The sequence below is a fragment of the Lissotriton vulgaris genome, chromosome 2_2, assembly GCF_964263255.1.
Source record: "Lissotriton vulgaris chromosome 2_2, aLisVul1.2, whole genome shotgun sequence".
Taxonomy (NCBI): Eukaryota; Metazoa; Chordata; class Amphibia; order Caudata; family Salamandridae; genus Lissotriton; species Lissotriton vulgaris.
The window spans coordinates 55,334,857-55,354,624 of NC_141688.1; the positions used below are offsets into that span (position 1 = coordinate 55,334,857).

Here is a 19,768-nt window from a genome sequence, read left to right on the forward strand (position 1 = left end):
CAATAATAAAATTAGCCACTGAAATCTGTGCCAGTCGATAATGTTAAAGACAGCAGAGCATGATGGTTGTTTTGATGTCGCCTTTCTTTTTTAGTGAGGCTTAAATATTGCCTAAAAAACTTGACTTCTTTAAAAAATGTTACTTTTAGTATTGCGCTCAGCTTTCTGTGATTACACAGCCCCTTCCACAGTAAGTCTCATGTCCCCACTATGCAATACGTATAGCTAATTTAAAAAGGCAAGTCTAAATACTGAAAGAATGCTTCAACGTTACGTAGGTAGTTGTGTACAACTACACTGAAGTTAAGTATATTTGTTCTACAGTTGTGTGTAACTGTTGTGTACCTGTTCGACCACCTGGAGAAATGTTCAGGAACGCGAGGAACAAATGCAATATGCATTAATTTGTTCCTATCCCCCAACAGGCAGCACATCAGGATTACTACCATAATGTCTAACAAAAAAGGTTAACGTGGGGTCAGTCAGAAAACCCCTCTGTTGCTGTTTCCTTTCAAAATATGCATGCATCCCCATGTACTGGTTATTGCACAACATCGAACAAAATAAGAAGGAGTGACCCACGCAGCCAGTGGATAAGGCGCCGTATTAAATAGTAGAAGTAACATTCTTACTTGGGCAGTAGAACGTCACATATATATGCACAACATTCAATCTTACACCCGCAAGAGCTGGTCTCAAATACATTCTATGGACCCACACGTCAGTACCACTACAGTATGAAGAGGCACTAGGCAAAAAAAGTTGTATTGTCAAATCTCGTTCGTTTTTCTAAACATTATCATAGACTCAAAACTCATATTGTTCCATCACAAAAATCCCAGTAAAAAACGATGTTATCATTATACAAGGCTAAAAAAGAGTTGCTGCTCCTCAGAAGTCCTTTATTTAAAACCAATTATTTCTTTCTGCAATATGGCACAAAATAAATTATTGCGGTCAGTTAAAAAGAAATTGATAAACAGCACAGGGAGAAACACAAAACGACAAAACCTATGATCCATTCAGTATTACTGATCCGCGTCAACATTATGGATGATACTTGATCTAGAAATTATCATAGGTCATATCAGAAATGTTTACAGATTCTGTGTTTTTTTTGCTTAATTTACGTGTTTCAGTGGATCTTAGGATTTTTACCACCTTCTTCAGGATTACATATGGATTCTCCCACAAACAAAAAATAATTGAAACCGATAAAAGGAATATGCAGGGTTCCTATTTGGGACTTGTTTTACTACTAGTGTTCAAACAGGACTCCTTCTTTTGAAGATTCCAATCAATCAGGAATGGACCCTAATCATGGATAGCCATCCCTTCTAGAGATGATGCTACTTCAATCCTTCGCTACTGACCTAGTCTTCACCAGGCTAAAGAAGTTATGTAGGAGAACTTTTTCCTCCTTACAAATTATAGTTGTCAGTCTAGTTTGGTACAGTCAAAATATTTTTTAGACAATTTATTGCTTGGAAATCTTCTTATGCTGCGTGGATGCTGTAACGCATTCTGACTCTCTTTGTACTGTAGAAGTAATGACGCCTGGATCAATATAACGTATGGGAGACCAACTCTTGCTGCTGTAAGATTGAATGTTGTACGCTTATGTGGTGATGTACTTCCCAAGGGGAAATTTTACCTATACTATTGCACAACATCAACTTAAATGTCAGATGAATATGAATAGTATTCAGATCTACCTCTCCTGGAGAATGGATCTGAGAGCTGCAAAAGCATCAACAAAGGTCTTGTTTAAAGCTGTCCAGCACCACACATCTGCCCAAAACTAGCAGATTCCATGCCCACTCAGCCATTGACTCCTGATCTTTACAGTGCAGGAGATAGTGGTACTGGTATTCCTGACAGCAGAGCAGCCACCATCTCTGCCATTGGGAAACCCCTCATCATGAGGCACTCAAAAGCAGAATTGACATCTGCATGCCCACCCTAATTACAGTGAGCAGTCTGATGCCACAGTAACTGTTTGTGTTCCTGTCCAGCTCAGATGCGTACATGATGCCAGATCAAAACAGGAAAAAAAAATACCCTACCCACTTTACCCAGTGCAATAGTTTTTTTCCAAAGATGAGTCATGCTGGGATATTTGTCTTTAAATAAAATGTCTCGCCTGTCGGCCATGCCCCCATAGTGTGGCAGACTGGTAGTAGTAATGCTTCTTTCTACTGAAGTGGTACCTAACATGTTGGCAGGAGCAGTTTCCCAGGGGTGTTGTCTGGCCAATCACTGCAAGCCTGGCTGAGGTGGTGCAAACTGTTTTAATTCATTTTGGAATAATTTAGACCTACCATTGCAGCTAAAAGTTAGTCTTAGTGATCAAAAGATGGAAGATTAGCAGAATATTGGAACCAGTCTTTGAATTTATAAAGAAATAAACCTACATAGGACCACAACAAAAACTGTAGAAACAATGTGATCCATTTAAAAGGAAGTACAGATATAAAGGCTTAACTTTAAAATAATCTCAACATCAATATATTGAATTTTAACAGGAATATTTTAACATGGATAATCCTAAAGCAGATGGAAACACAAGTGTTTGATGCCCACATGCATCAAGCATTTTTGGAGTTGCAAACGGTGCGATTCCTTAAAATCGGCCGTTTGCGATTCCAAAAATGCTTTTTGAGATGCATCATTTGTTTTTGTTGAAAATCGCTAATTTTGCGATTTTCTAAAATGCGATTGCATTTAAGGAATCGCAATTTTACGATTCCTTAAATGCAATGCATCATTCTTAAAAAAATTGCGAATTAAAAGATTGCAAGTGCAAATTACCACGAGGTTGAACCTCGTGGTAATTTGCGAAAAATGTTTAAAATGCTCAAATTAGCATTTTAAACACTGTCATGTTACAGACACACATGTCCTTAGGACATGTGTGTGCGAAACATCCATTTAAAATTCATTTCAGGGGTGCAGGTGGGGGTCCTTTGGACCCACCCTGCACCCATGGAATGCATCAACATTTTGCGAATTCCAATTTGTGAATTCGCAATTACCATTGATTCCTATGGGCCTTTTGGCCCATAGGAATCAATGGGAATTGCGAAATCGCAAATTGGAATTCGCATAATATTTGCGATTCGGTAAAAATTGCGATTTTTACCGAATCGCAAATATTATGCACTTTCAATAATGCATTCTGTTTTGCGATTCCTTATTTGCGAATCGGTAAAAATCGCAAATTTGGAATCGCACAACGGGAGTTTGATGCATGTGGGCATTAGACATTTATATAAATTATTTATTTATTTATTTATTTTTGTGTTTTATAGAGCGCAAACGTGACCCGTTAGGGTATCAGAGCACTTTACAGGGATCATAGGGGTGTACAATAAGAATCACAAAGTACAAAAGATAAAGAGGGGGCGGGGTGCAGGATACATAAGGGATAGAGGACACGTATTTACATATTACATTTATGATTACTCAAGATAAGGCCCCAGGATTCTTGTTGAGGTAGCTCGATACTCAGATGGGCCGCGCTAGTCTGTAGTTGGTCAGGGTCTCTGTGTTGGTAGGAGGCAACGTTTAGGAGATGAATTTACCCATAAGGAAAGTTTTGGCTTCCTTTTTGAAACGTGCCAGAGAAGGGATTCTTCTGATGGCGGACGGGAGAGAGTTCCATATTCTTGAAGCGACCCGATTGAAAGTTTTTGGGTTTTTTTGGAAACGTGCAGGTTGGAGTAAGAGGTCTTTGGAGGACCGGGAGTTTCTAATTCTGCCGGATACCAAAGGTTTCTGTGCAAGATAAGCCGGGGAATTTGAGTAAAAAGCTTTGTGTGTGATGAAGACCAGTTTAAGTTATATTCTAGCCTTCAGGGAAAGCCAGTTCAAAGCTTTCAAGTGTGGCGAGATATGGTTGAATATTCTTGAAATTGTAAGAAGTCTGGCGGCAGAGTTGAGGCAGGCTTTTAAAGGTGCCAGGGAGATCTTGGGTAAACCCGAGAGGGTGGAACAGCCAAACTCCAGTCTGGAGATTACTAGCTCTTGGACTGCACTTTTTAGGTCGGCAGCCTCAAGGAAGGGTTTCAGTTTCCTAAGGTAGCTCAAGTGGAATCTGCCTGATTTGGCCATGGATTTGATGTGTCCTGCATGTTCAAATTGCTATCCAGGGTTATTCCCAGCAATTTTGCTGTGTCCACGATGGTCAGTGGGCAATCTAAGGCTGTGATAGCCTTGATCAATATCTGCATCTCAAGATTGGTTTTTGGAGGGGAGATTAGGAAAAGTTCTGTTTTCTTTGCGTTGAGTTTGAGTTGATTGGAGGTGAGCCAATGGACGGTTGATTTCAGGGCCTCATTCAGGGAGAGAATCTCCCCGAGAGATGAGGTTTTGATGTAGAACTGAGTGTCGTCAGCATACATATGGTAGGAGATATTCGCTGAGCGAAGTACTTCGGCAAGTGGGTCAAGGTAAAGGTTGAAGAGGGTAGGGGACAAGGTTGATCCTTGAGGGACTCCGATCATGACTGGAGAGGGAGCAGATAGGTTACCGTTGACTAGGAATAGCTGCGATTCGTTTTGGAGGAAGGATCTAAACCATTCTAGAACAGAGCCATCCAAACCCATCCTGAGTTTGAGGCTTTCAAGAAGTTTTTCGTGGTTGATCGTGCCGAAGGCCGAGGAAAAATCTAGGAGGTTTAGAAGGCAAGTTTAACCTTGGTCAAGGGCTTGGAGGGCATCGTCAACGATGTGGAGCATGGTCGTTTCAGTACTGTGCCCAGGTCTGAATCCAGATTGGAAGTCATCGAGAAGGTGGAAGTTGTTGATGTGTTGGCTTAGTTGCTGTTGCACACACTTCTCCAACACTTTAGCTAAGAGGGGGATGTTGGAAATAGGTCTGAAGTTGTCAGGGGAGGCTGGATCCAGCGATGTTTTTTTTTTAAATGGGGAGGACTTGACCGGCTTTCAGAGAGTTAGGAATGGATCGATGCCGGAGAGAGGCATTGATTATTGCAGTCCAGCTAGGAATAATGGACTTGGTAACGGCCACTAGGCAGTAGGAAGGGAGCGGGTCATTGTAATGGTTATTCAGGTTTATAGATAATAGGATTTTAGAGATGGAGTCTTTGTCATAGAGTTTGAAATCGGTCCAGAGTGTTTGATTTAAAGGTGAAATCAGTGGGGGCATCGCAGGAGGAGGAGGAGGCAGGTCAGGAAGGGATACAGAGAATGTGGCGGCACTAAGTTTGTTTCCTAAGGTTGTGACTTTGTCGGTGAAATAGGAGGAGAATTCCTCCGAGGATAATAAGGACTTGGGGGTTTCTTTCGAAGTTTTGGCCAGTTTATTGGATTGGTGTTTAACCATTTCGAAGAGCTTGCGAGGTCTATTCTTGGCGTTCTTAAGTTCAGATCTGAAAAATTCTTTTTTAGAGTTGAGGATTTTCAAATTGTAGGCATTTCTGGCCTGACGGAGAAGGTTTAGAAGTGCGGCAGAGGGGTGCTGTCTCCAGATTCTTTCGGATTGCCGGAGGGATCTCATCTCATTATTGAGGGATCCCGTGAACCAGGGGTTCCTGTCTTTGATTTGGGTTCTTTTTAGCTTTAGTGGGGCTAGGTCATCCATAATGTTCGAAATAGTTACAGATTAGTGATTATTGAGGTCACTGACTGTTGTGATATATGATGGGGGGGAAGTTCAGATTTGCAGAAAGCCTCTAGTTCATTGTGGTCCAGGTTCTTAGTGTATCTAACCCAGCATTTAGGCTACACTGGTTGCGGTGCCCATGTCTTGAATGTGATGGCATGGTGGTCAGACCAGTCACAAGGGTCTATAGAGATAAGCTTGACTATTGGTTCCTTAGAGATGATCCAGTCAAGGGTGGCCCGTTTGAGTGTGTTGGGAGTGAACAGGCTTGGATGACGGTTTGATCGGTCAGGAGGTTTTTGATGGCGTTAACATGGGGGTCCTTGGGGTCATTCCAGTGCAGGTTGAAATCACCCAGGAAAATATCTCTAGCGATGGAGGAAATCTTAATTGTGATTAGTTCCATGAGGTGCTTCAAAACACAAAAAATGTCTTCCCCCTAGGATTAATGTAAAGGTTCAAATTGAGTCCTAGATTTATAATATGCAGAGATGAGCTCACTGAAACCAGAAACAAAACAACTTAGTCAGAGTCACAACATGATAGAAGAAATGTTCAAATTTTATTTATTTTCTCCAATATAAATATATCATTTCTTTCCAAGAAACGCCACATAACAGTTATATTATACAAAAAATAATTTTATGGACATCCCACACAATCCTACACTTCTTCAATCAAACTTCTCAACACACGCACACATTCTGAAACATACCAGGATTCCATGCCTTCGATCATACTCATGAATTCTTCAATCATTCCAAACACGTCATACTTCATTAGCCGAATTTTGTACCTGTATTATGTCCTGAAGCGTCTCTAAAACACAGAATACGAGACAAGATGGCAAAATAACAGGACAGACTCAAAATGCCGAGTTCCATGAGGTGGTCCGTGAAGGAGTCATTCCTGCCTGGGGGGGGGGGTGATAAATGATGTGTAGGTTGCACAGTAGGGTGGAGTCGCTGCAAATGGCGAGTGTAAGGTATTCGCAAAAATCGGAGGTATCTGCCAGAAGTTCAGTGACACTGAGGTTAGAACAGTAGATGCACGCAATGCCTCCTTTCCTGGTAGATTGGCAAAAGGCATCATGCAAGAGGACAGTCAATTGTACACACGTCAAACACTAAAGAAGTCACTGTAAACTCTTGAGTGAAGGGTTTTCTTTTAGGAAAGATCAGAGATAATGAAAAATTGCCTGAATTTCAAAATGGCGGAGGATTGCTAGACAGATGCATGGAGTCATCCATCCTGGTCTGCATATTTTTTACGCGCTGTGCTACAATACTGAGAGCAGGGGAGCTCTTGGAACCCAGAAGTATGTGATGCAGCAGGAGTAGTTAATATTCATTCAACCTTGGGTAGGCATGAGGCAGTCAGTAACTTCTTCGCCTCATTCTCTCTTGCAGTATGAGGTGGAGCTGGCTAAAGTCAGATCAGCCTATACAGGTTAATTAGAATAGAGGTTGGGTGTGTTAATTTACATTGGGTTGGGCTAATTTGTTTTTGGGTGGCAGAAGGTTCATTTCAACTGCATTTGTTTTGCTTGTATTGGGTTTATGTTGGTATGTACTGTTTTGAGTCAGTTATTTTGTATTTTGTCCTAGTTGGTTTATATTGGCAGAAATAGAGATTTAATTGCATTGGTTCTGGCTGAGGTTGTGTTTCACAGGGTTTAGACTATCTTTAGTTTGGTTGGGTTGATGTAGTCTGCTGATCTAGTGCTTAATTTGTGAAAGAAATAGTGCCGGTGCCGTAAACCGGTGAAATGAGTGGCTTATTTACAAGCCCCTTGCGCTGCCTGTAGGTCACTTTTGCCCATTTTAGAAGTGACGCACTGGCGGTGCAAGGGGCTTGTAAATAAGCCCCTAAATGTCTGCGCACTGCAAATACCAAGGCTGGTTGTCTTTAATCCACTGCAGACACTCCCTACCACTTTCCTCGCTCTTACAGGTTCTGTCTCTCTCCCCTTGCCGTTTTCTCTTTTCCACCTTTCCAATCTGTAGGGCAGATTTACAATAACTGACGCATCCCTGCAGATCAGCAGGGATGCATCAGTTATTTAGTGTGAGGTTAGGAACCCCCTGAACCACCATGGATGTGCCACATTTACAATGCGGCGCACAGTGGCGCAAGGAGAGACAGATGCGTGAAGCATTTGTCAGCGTATAGGTGACGCAGTGCTGGAGTCGTGTCCCAAACGCGACGCAACTTCAGCACTGCTCAGGGGCATCCTAGACTTGCAAGGCTGCATCACTCCTTATGCCTACTTCATGCAGGGGTAAGGTTTTGGCGCAGCATGGATGTAAAAGTGACCCAGTGAAATCTTGTAGATTTCACTGCGTCAATTTAACAGGGCTTCCTTGCGACGGAACGCCCACCCTGCAGACATTATACCTGACAAAGGTATAATGTAGTGCAGGGCTTTACAACGTAATGCATCTCACTAGATAGGTCACATTGTAAATCTGTCGCATAGTGGCGCACGGTTAACAACGCCACTGCTTCACAGAAGTGACGCAACGGTGTCATAAAGATGACACAAAGGGGCTTGTAAATCTGCCCCTGTGTGTTTTTCCTTCACTTGAATTCAGTAAATATCTGATGGGCAAAGTAAAGGCGGTCCCCAAAAATAGGTGCCGGGACCCCCACCGGCTCAAATTAAGTACTGTGCTGATCTTAAAATGCATTCGTTGTTAGTGTTTGGAAATAGTACAGTTTGTATTCATGTTAGATTTCACTGACTTCTGTTACATTTGGTTCCAGTTGTGTTGAGATAAATTGCCCAGGTTTTTTTTGCAGTGGCATTAAGCTTAAATCGACCAGTATTATGTTAGGATGCTAGCCGGTGGCTAGCTTGTTTTACACATGAATATGTTGCATAGTATTGGCATTGGCTAGAGGCATGTCCCATGCATTTGCATTCAATTGACCTGTGAATAGCCTCAGTCTGACAGAAGAAAGTGCAGTAGGCGTGATTTGAGGTTTTTTTTTAGAATTAGACAAAGGTTATTCGGGTTGAGCTGACTTTTGATGTGTTACGTCAGTTTTGTAATTGTTTTTAAACAATAGAATCTGGCATATAATAACACAGCTTTTCAGTGCTCTGGTTGGTGAAATGCCTGTCTTTCCAGGCAGTGCTCTGTCCATACCACATACCCCTTCCAGCACTTACTTCAGCAGGACGCCGTACTTCTTGTTACGGAAGTCCCGGTAGGCCTTCCACGGCTTTACTGTCAGCCTCTCTGGAAAGCTGCCCTCCACCTTGAAAATGGCAGCCGCATCTTCAGGCTGAATGATGTTCACACTCTCATAGTATCCAATCTTCTCCCTGAAAAACATAAAGGCGAGATAGATTGACTTGTACAAGACCTTTTTGAGGGAACAAACGTCCCTCTAAAGACCAGTACACAGGGCCATATTCACACATTTTTTTTTTGATAAGTCAAATTTGCTCTTGGAAATGTAGGCTTAACTCATACCTAAGTTGCAATTAATTGACAATTACTATAAAAAAAATTGACTCGAACCCTGTTCCTCTTCACAAGCACAGAGGAGTTAATTGGCGTTATTGATGGATGCTAAACAACATGATTCATTGCACATTGGTGGCTGCAAATTCTTTTCAGATATGGGACAGGAATAATTCTGGCCTTGGAGTAAAACCACACTCAGGGACTCAGTGAACTCATTAGCGGTTGGCAGAAATGCCTAACTATTAAGAGATTTACTTACAATGTCAAATTCCACGCATGCTCTGTTAACCTAAGGCTTTTTTGGGGCAAGGCATTTTAGAACGATTAAACTAGACTTTAAAAATCTGTATACTCTCCCCAAATATACACTTATTGGTAATTACAACTGTAACGTTTTAGTATGGTGATAAAGTCCTAGAATAAGTAGATCGTAGGTTTACTTATGCATAAAATAAACAACACAATATAAGCATGGATAAAGAAAGACTCCAATGATAGGACGCTAACGATAGTGATTTCATTAATATTACTTTAATATAAAATAATCAATGGATAAGGTTATTCATGGATAAAGCTTACATTAAAGTTGAGAATTACATGTAATTATATTTAGATTGCTTTTAAGCTAGAACTACATTTACAGGCTAGAATGCAGTTAATTAATGCAGCTATAAATAAAGCACAATAAGTATACTTCAATCTAAAAAGTAAATAATAGTATAATAGGACTGATGTGGTTATATAACAAGTACAAATATGCATTCAGATGTACTGGCTCTCAGTGTAGTGGCACTTATATAGTTGTACCTCAACACAAACCCTGCCGAGCACTGGGCCTCAAGCTTCTAATACAGAACCTAAACATTGTGTCACACCAACTCCTTGATTTAAGATAGCATTTCTTTACCTTTTGTTAGCACTAAACAGGGAATGGGGTGTGAAGTAAATTAATTTTTTAGTCGAGCCTACCAGACAGTACAAGCTGTCTGGATGCAAAAGATGTGTTGGGAACTTAAAGTGGGCCTACAGCCCACCCATTGCTTACCATTGGCTGGCTTTATTGTCACTCCTTTTTGTTTGCTTCTTTTTGAATGGCTTGCCTTTCTCTTCTTATGTTTGTACCTTCCCTTGAGCATAACCTTTTTACTTGTGTTCTTCCATTTCTCACTTTCAGGTAACTTCTTGTTTCTATTTTTGGTTAAACACTCTAGGAGAGTGCATGAGTTTTAAAAGCACTCCCCTGCCTGTAGTTCTCCCTCACCCCAACACACTCTGTGTTACTCTATCCCTGGTGTCCCTTGTGTGCTTGTTTTTTTCCCTATTCTGTGCTTCTCCCCTTCTCCCTTGTGTGCTGCCTTTTCTCTCATTGTAAGGAAATACCTCTTTTTGCGTGATCACCCGCAAAAATGTGGACTGATTCTGCTGGTTTGTCAACTCTGAGTGCACTGAGGCCTGCCAACCAGACCTCAGTACCAGCACTCTGACCCTTAAACATTTTATTTTTAATTGGCTTATTCACAATTGGCATGTTATAAGTCCCTAGTATATAGTGCCAAGGGTAACCAAGGCTGGTAAGTTAAAGTGTTCCTCATGGACAGCAGCACTTATTGTGCCACCATGAGAGTGACTAAGTAAAAGTATGTCTTTCAGTGTGGCCACTGCCGACTGGTAGAGCAGTTTTAAACTACTAACTCAAATTTTCTGTTTAAATTAATTAGAAAGTCCAGACCTTCCTTTTTAATATATATAGTCCACCCTAAGGTAGGACTGTTGAGCACTCAGGTAGGGTGTTCAATATTAAAAGGTTGGACATGTGTTTTTAAATGTCATAAAGGTAAAAAAAAAAGGGTTGGTTTTACTGTAGAAAGGCTAGTAGCCCAATTTGGAAGTCTGGGTTACATGCGGATAATTCAGCTTTGCTAACTTCTAAAGTTGTTATTTCAAATATCAAAATCATTGTTGCATTATACCTTACTTGATGCCCAAGTCTAATTTAATGTAATTTTAGAGGGAAAGGCAACTTTAGAAAAATGCTACTTTATTACCTTAAGTTATCCAATGGCAATTTACAGTTGCTGGCCACGTGACACCCTTCTGCCCTCCTGGAGAGAGATCTGAAAGACTACCTGATAAGGGCACCATAGCGGCTTGCCGTTGAAAGTGATGTTGCCTCTCCCTGGCAGGAACACAGGGTCGGATTGGATCACAATTTGGCCCGGGCACTGACGAAAAAAGTGGCCCACATTCAAGGGGCGTGGCCCACAATTAAGGGGCGTGGCCCACAATTAAGGGGCGTGTCCTTTCATGGAACACCATTTGGTTACACACGTCAATGTCCTTGAATATTAGATGTAAATACATTAAGAATTTGGACAAGTATGGTAGTGCACTGCCCAGTGACCAGCAGAAAGAGGGCACCAAAGAACAGAAATTGGATTATAAATTCAAATCTGTTCCGAACAGAGGCCCAAAAATATGTTTGGCCCAGGGCCTCCAAAATACTTAAGTTGTTTGGGTAAGACAAGGAATGAAGTGAGAGGATACTGTTTTTGCACAGGACACAGGGCCAAGTTGACAATGGCGCCATGCTAAGCAACTAAAAAAACAGCAAGGCCCCTTTCTGTCACAAAATTATTTGAGCCCTCCAGGGAAGGAGTACCTAATAAGAATAAGCCCCTGCTATTACTAACCTACTCAGCCCTCACCACACCTTCAGCTCAGGAGGTCATGAATAGCAGTAAGGCCCCTGCAATTGGTAAATTATTCAGCCCTCCCCAGCCCTCCATCCTCAGGGCAATGTCCTGGCAGGGGAGCACAAAACACAGCTTCTGGGTCATTGATGGTAGCCAGGGGGAGGCTGAGGTGAAGATGGTGCAAGTTGCAAAGATCACCTGGCCCCCACAGCGAGACCCATTCTTCCTCGCCCACTATGCCCTGAATGTGAAGATCTGTGAGTGAGGTGTTAAAACGAACACTCTTTATGTGCTGCTTGGGCCCCATGGGGGGGCAAGGTGAAAATGGCTCAAAGGCCTGTGCAACACCTGGCCCCCAGGGAGGCAGATTTTCTCAAACAATCACCCCCTCCCCAGCCACCCTCAGCGTGATTGCTTTGCAGGGGGTGACTGCAGCCGTACAGTGAAGCTGCATTCATTTCTCTCTCTGTCTCCGTGCCCTCAGTGGGACGTTTTTTTTCCTCCCCTATCCTAGTCCACAGAGAGCACGAAGACAGAGACCGAGAAATGAAAGCAGCTTCACTGTGAGGCTGGGAAAGGGAAGGAAAAAAATGGCCCACAGAGGGCACGGAGAGACCGGCCCTTCGGCCGTTGCCCGAATGCCCGCATTGCCAATCCACCCCTGCAGGAACCCACATATGGTGTGAGCCAGAAAGCAATCTTCAAAGGGGAAGCTGACTTTGAAGGGCAGAAGGAGGACACACATGCGAGGTACAGCTCTTTTGTTCTTGTACACAGGTTGTCATCAGGGACAGAGAGTGGAAATCAGTTGCCAAACCAGTTTTTCAGGGAGCTTATAGCTCTTAGGTAGCCTTAATGGCAGTACTGCTTAATGGAGGAACCATCACTGTCCCCAAACAGAAGAGGTGAACTCCAAGTGTCAGTTGGTTGTTCCATCTCTGGGTCCATAAAAGCTGAAGAAGCCTGCCTTGGCGAATTGATAGCCAAAATCTCTTGATCGCCACAGACTGCTGTAGCGCAGTCTGAGAGACCATGTACCAATGCTCAAAAGTTGCACCCAAGTGTTGGAATTCAGTTTGTTTGCCCAAGACAGACACTAGTCTCATTTAAAGAGAACTGCTGGTTACGCCTTGAACGGAGGCCAAGAGACCAATGGCAACTGGTTTTTGGCTGGACTTCACCCACACCTCGAGGGGCATTTACATCTTTGACCAAAGTGGCTGCACGTTGTTCGTGGACTGAGGGGTGGACCAAGGAATACCCCCGTCGACTGGATCAGCGCCCACAGAATTCTTTAGTATTTTAATATCCTCTATCCCTTGCATCAGGTCTAGGCGTGGGCGGTAAACTCCGCTTGGCATCGGAGTTTGCTGAGTTTTGTCCACTCCACGCTCTGATGGACAGAATGCAGAACAATGTCATACATTCCCCACAGTTCAGAGATCTGGGCGTAAATCCATAGTCTTTTTGCTCACCATGCCATTCTAGTTTGGACCCAGCCACATGCAAATCAGTCTTGACCCTGTGCCCAATGGGAAAAGTCCAGCCCGAAATGCCCAGCCAGGTTCTCCCTGGACTGGAAACAAGCATCCTAGGGCTGGTTTCGGGCTTTCAGCCCTCATCAGCCACGATAGCTTGACTTCCAAATTTACTGGACTTGTGAAGTATTTGTCCATAGCTGCCGAGAAATGTTTATGTACTGGATATTTTACTGGGCACTTAATGTAATAACATTGTGATCAACTTCTTTTGAGAACTTTGTGGAACACTTAAGCAGCCTGTCCCCATCAAACTTTAAATAAACTTTTATCTCTGTGCATGGTCTGATGGCTTTTGTCTTTGTTTCAATTTAGGAGTCATTTTGTTGTAATTATGCTAGAGAAAAGTATTACGCCAGTCACGCCTACCCCTAATCAGGACTACTCCACTGATGTGTAAGGTAGGTTGCCCATAGAGCCTGGCACAGAATTTGGAAACTACTTTGACGGGAAAGTAACTATTCAACAAAACCTTATTCGCCTGTGTGACATGCTCCCTGCCGGAGTTGGTTGCCCAAAGTGAGGCATGGTAGGCGAACAAAACTTTATAAAAACTTTTCAAAAGTTTCCAAAGAAACTGTTAACCATGGTACTTGCCGATGCTTGTGAAAAGCAGTGATTTATGATTTGCTTAATAATTTGTATCTCCGGCACCCTTTGCTAGATTTTGTTAATTTTGATGCCTACAAATTCATAAAAATAAGATCTATTTGTATAACTTGACTTGGTGTCGGATTTCCTTTGTGTCCTGTTTATTTTTATCCTATTGTTTTGGTACTTCTAAAACTTTCACACTTGTTCATGTGTTGAAACTTTACTGCTCAAAGTCACAGCTACTCAGGGCTGATCTAAGGTATTTCAAACAGGCCTGACTGGACCCAAGACGGATAAGAGAGTTTATTACGCGGTGAGTTCTCACAAGCACACCATATAATAAACCATTCCTCACACTCATCCCCTGCCTGTCTTTTATTTTCCCCTGCTGCTTCTCTGTTGACCCCTCCTCCATTTACCCATCCTGCCCACCACCTTCCCATTTCATTTCAACAGCTCCCACTGCTGACACTCGTCCTGCTCTTTTCCTGTGCACCCTGCAGGGCCATTTATTTTATAATTCTGCATCTCTGGCTCATATCTGCCAGAATAAATGAGACAAGCTGGGGGACAGAGTTGATCATTCTGGAATTGGCATGCTTAAAGGCTATTCCTCCTCGCCATAGGTTTCCAGTGCTCTCAGTAGAGCCTTCTAGTGACGATTTCTGTCCTGAAGTCCTGTTTTTGGTTGTATATTATGATTTGTTATTGTGTTAAAACACATCACGTGACATTACAATGTTTATATCATATAATGCATTGTACCATATGTGCTGATTTCTCACATTCATCATAGATGTGCAAATCAGGCTTTTGCGATGTGGCAAAAACATGCTGGACCTTTCAATACAGAAAGGCCAAAAAATCTGTACCGTGGTCCTATCAAAAGGCCTTAATAAAGTCCACCAGTTTCCAGTGATACTAACAAAAAAAAGAGAAATGAAAGATTTTCCAGACTTATTTTTTTTTTTGTATAGTGCAAGTTACAATTGCATGCTGATTAAAATGTTTTTGTGTGCTTAAAAGCATTTTGTTAAGTCTGGCGTTAGCCAAGACCTTTAGATTTTACTAAAATAATATGTATAATGTACTTACTTAAAGGGGCTTTCAGCCACATCTCTTCATCCATGGGTCTGTTGTGTGATTCTCAGTTTGCTTCCACTCACTACACCATATAGCAGGCTTCTCCAACAAGTAGCTCGTGAGCTACTGGTAGCTCTCTATCTACCTGTCAGTAGCTCCCCTATGTGCATTCCAGCATACTAAATTGGAACCTTCTGCTTAGCTGAATAGATAGGAAGATAGATATAGATAGATAGATAGATAGATAGATAGATAGATAGATAGATAGATAGATAGATAGATAGATAGATAAATAGATATCATTGTGCATACAAGACAAAAACATGTGCATTTTTAGAACTCATAAGCTAATGTTTGGGGAAAAATGGCTGAATTTATAACTAATATTATTACTTCCATGCCAGGGGAACTGCAGCTGTAAGTGGCATGTATTACCTACATAGAGGCAGTCCAAATTGATGAAACCTTTTTTACATTACTGCTGGCAGTGCTACCTGATGCACTGAAGTTGATCACAGCTGGTAATCTTGCATATGCTGACAACTAATGTAATCTTGTCTGATGTGGTCACTATTACAACACTAATGATATTAGTAGCTTGTGATGTTTTCAATTGAACATAAGTAGCACTTATTACACAAAAGGTTGTACACCCCTAACATATAGCTTGGGGCAATGTGTCAGCCTTCTTAAGCCTCTGGTTGATCTCACTTTGAGTGAAGGCATTTTGCTCTTTCTCCCCACACAAGGAGTTCCTTTTAGTGCCAGTGTTACCTAATGTGATAGAGAGGGTGCATTTAAATTGAGCACAGAGCACACTCTAGATTATCAGTTCCTATCACCTTCCAGTGATGTTGTAAATTCCTTTGAAGTGTACTGCTGCTATATCACAGCATACCATATTGTGATCATGGTTTCGGTTTTACCAATGGTTCTTTGATAAGCTTTACCCAGGAAGAAAAACGAACTTTATATAATTTGCTGCACAATTGCAACAGTTTTATTTAAATGTAGATGGGATTTCATTTGGGCTTTAATATCCAATATTCTATAATGTGGACCCTCTTTTGTTTCTTCTTTTTTCATCCTTCCTTCTTTCCTCCTTTACTATTTTCATTCTTTCTTCCTTTATACCTTCTTTCTTCCTCGTTTGCCTTTCATTCTTTGTTTCCTTTATTCATTTTTTGCTAACTATTCTTCCTTCTTTTTTTTTCTTTCTTTCTTACTTTACTTTATCCTTCCTTTGATTCTTTCTTTGTTTCTATTTCCTTTTACTTTCCATCATTTTTTTTGCCCTTTTTGTTCTTTCCTTTTTCCTTCTGTCATTTTTTCCTTCCATCTTTTGTTCTGTTTTGCCTTATTTTTTGCCTTCTTTCCTTTCTTTCTTTTTTCTTTCCTTCTGTAGTTCATTTTGCCCTCTGCTTTTTGCTTTTATTCTTTCCTTTTTGCTTTCCTACTTTTCTTCTTTCTTCTTTTTTCTCTTCTTTTGTTTGCTTGTTTCCTTCTTTCTTTTTTCCTTCCTCTCTTCCTTCTTGGTTATATTCTTTCTTTCCTCCTTTTTTCTCTCATTTACCCCTTTACTTTATTTCTATCTTTATTTCTTTCCTTCCTTCTTTCACTTTCTCTTCCCTTGTTTCTTTTCTTCTTCCCATTTACCTTTCATTCTCCTTCTTTTGCCTTCTTTCCTTCCTTCATTTTCGCATTCCTTAATTTTTTGCCCATCTTCCATACTTTTTTGTCTGCTTTCCTCAGTTTTTTCCTGCATTCCTTCCTTTCTTTCATTCTTTTTTGCTCAATGGCAAGGCTAGCAGCCAATGCCAGAACACTGGTGTTTTTTAGGTCTTTGCTAGCCAAGATCTTTTGATTTTACTAAAATTATGTGTAGCATAGTTAGTTGTAGGGGGTTTATGCCAGACGTCATCCATTAGTCTGTGATTGTTTTATTCACATTTTCTCCTCCCACTCATTGTTAGCTCACTTCCGCCATTGACTGTCTTTACTATGAGTTACGGCATGCTGCCCTTTCACAAGAGACACATCCTTACAAAAGGTAATTCCCTTCTGCACTGTGGTAATGTCTACTTTCTTGAGACCCAAAAAACACTTTTCCTCTAGTCATTGTTTTTTTTAAAAGATTTAATGAGGACCTGAACAATAAAGTTTTGCAAAAACCATGACAAAACCAGAATTGACAAACGACTAGTGGCCAACACCACATCTACTGTTTTTGTCCAGTGCTTGTCCTTTTTGTTATTTCACTTGCTTTTCTTGGAGCTGCTCACATGAAGTATCTGTGCTCACTCCAAGTTTGGCTGACCCCACAGATATAAAGGCTTGACTGGCACATGTTGGACTCCAGTATCACTTCACACCAGGCTCTCACTGATTGTCGGTAGCTGCTTTATTTCTCTTAATAGCTGCAGATTTAGGCAAAAGCAGGGTCGCCAATATTCTTAGACTGGCTTCAAGAAAACATTTCCGGGCATATCAGCAAGAAGCTCTTTAAAATTATCGCCGTTTAGCGGCAGGAATCTGCCTCTAAAACTGCGATAATGGGCTTGCTAATATGCGTTATAGAAGTCCAACAGAAGCCCAGGTTAGATGTGCAGGACATCTATAACGCATATTAGCAAGCCCGTTATCGCCGTTTTAGCGGCAGTTTCCTGCCGCTAAAATGGTGATAATTTTAACGAGCTTCTTACTAATATTCCCCATCTTATTCATTCCAGTTCAGAATTTCTTTCTAATCACTTTTTTGCACAGTGCTTCAGTGGTATGGGCGGAGATTGCCAGAGAAAATACATCGCATTTTCGTGCGAGCTCTTGTCATTAACAATGTGTACTGAATTCAATAAATCAGAGACACTCTTTTTTTAGAACTAAAGCTGTTTCTGCAGATTTATAGACAGGGCGAGGCCAGTGCTTAACTTGCATAATTGCAAATGCCCAAGGCAGTGCTATTATAATCACCCCGCCTAATACCACTGCTGGCAGGGTTGAACTCACCTCGGGCCTCCACTGCCAGATACTACTGCCCCTTTGTCTTACTCTTGACGGCCCCTGCTTTCTCCCTTTATGTTCGTTTTTCCGTCTTTCTCTTTCTTCTTCTTTACCGTCTCTGTCTGTCACACTGTCAAGATCAGATAAGGAAAAAAAAAGCTGGTCCCCAAAAATAAGTCAATCTAATTGGAGTCAAGGGGGAAAAAAGGGGAAAGGGGCCGCCCCCCACTCAAACCAATATGACCAACACAGGGCCCCACCCAGTAGAAACTTATTCCCATTGAACGTGGGGTTTTCAATATTATTTCATATCATTATTGTGGAGTGGTGTGGCTCACTGGTTAGAGGCGGCAGACCTGTAAGCAGAGAATGGCCCGGGACCAGGGTTCAATTCCCGACGCGGCAGGGTCTTGGACCAGGGTCAACGGACTCGATAATTCTCACCTCAGTGCCTACTCTAACCAGGGAACACACTCGGCAACTCTGGGCATTAAGCTTACCTCATCTCCACAACGGCCCCCCACAGACGCTGGGGATGCCTGGTTTCACCCTCAAGATATCCAGTAAGGGACCATCTCACTGGGAAAACCAGGACGGGTTCCCCAGCGGTCTATAGCGCCAGGACACTCGGGTAGAGTAACAGTGCGCTTTACAAGTATCCCACATTTACATTCCCTTATAAATTCTATTTATTTCTATAGGTCACAGGATCAAATTTAGAAAAAGGTAATGATAATATGTCAGTTATGATCTATACTTTCCACCTCTAGTTCAAAAATGAAAAAATGTGTGGGCAGAGAGAGAGTACCTCACAGTAGATCCGCCAATGGGGTTCCTGGCTAAAAATTGCCAGGTTACCCACTTATCATCATTGGTAACTCTCTCTCAAAGTGAACAAGAGAAAAAGAAGAAAAGAAGAAAAGGGGAACCAATACTGTGTCCCCTTGTGAAAAGGCACAAATAATAATGCTCACTCGTGCAAAAGTCAACCAAAATAACCCCCCATGAGAAAAAGAAAGTGATTCTCACCATTAAAATTGTAAGGCTAGCTGGCCACACCACTTTTATTCTGCGCTGCAAGCCTTGCAAACTAAAATTGGCTCCTGTTAAACCAAATAAACTATTTCATTGCCGACATGTTTCGTTGCTTTGTCTTTATCGCAACTTCATCAGGGCTGACAGGGTCTTCACGTCGCCACCGCCAGGAGTTACAGGACGCCAAGCATCGCGCTAATCTCACGTCCCGAGAGCGCCAGAAGGCGCATTTAACCAGCGGCCAGCCCAGCGTTGCGGGGTAAACTTACTTGTTGTTGCTGAGAGACAGGGTCTCTACGCCGCCACCACCAAGAGTCATAGCAAAGCCCAGGTCTTCACGTCGCCACGCCAGGAGTCACGGGACGCCAAGCATCGCGCCACTGCCCCGGGACTACATTACCCGGCAGGCTCAGCGGCGGTGCGCTAATCTCACATCCCGAGAGCGACAGAAGGCGCATTTAACCAGCGGCCAGCCCAGCGTCGCGGGGGAAACTTACCTGTTGTTGCTGAGAGACAGGGTCTCTACACCGCCGCCGCCAGGAGTCATGGCAAAGCCTAGGTCTTCACGCCACTACCGCCAGGAGTCACTGGACACCAAGCATCGCGCCGCCGCCCCGGGACTACATTACCTGGCAGGCTCAGCGGCGGCGCGCTAATCTCACGTCCCGAGAGCGCCAGAAGGCGCATTTAACCAGCGGTCAGCCCAGCGTCGCGGGACGCCGGG

At 42.4% G+C, this 19,768-nt stretch overlaps 1 protein-coding gene across 1 annotated transcript in view; it reads right to left on the reverse strand.

Annotated features, from left to right (window-relative positions):
- Positions 1-19,768, reverse strand: part of LOC147729003 (cholesterol side-chain cleavage enzyme, mitochondrial-like) — a 228,275-nt gene that overhangs the window by 88,881 nt on the left and 119,626 nt on the right. The window contains exon 2 of the mRNA XM_086959279.1: positions 8,801-8,956. Within this exon, the coding sequence (XP_086815405.1) occupies positions 8,801-8,956 (156 nt within the window). The remainder of the gene's footprint in view (positions 1-8,800; positions 8,957-19,768) is intronic.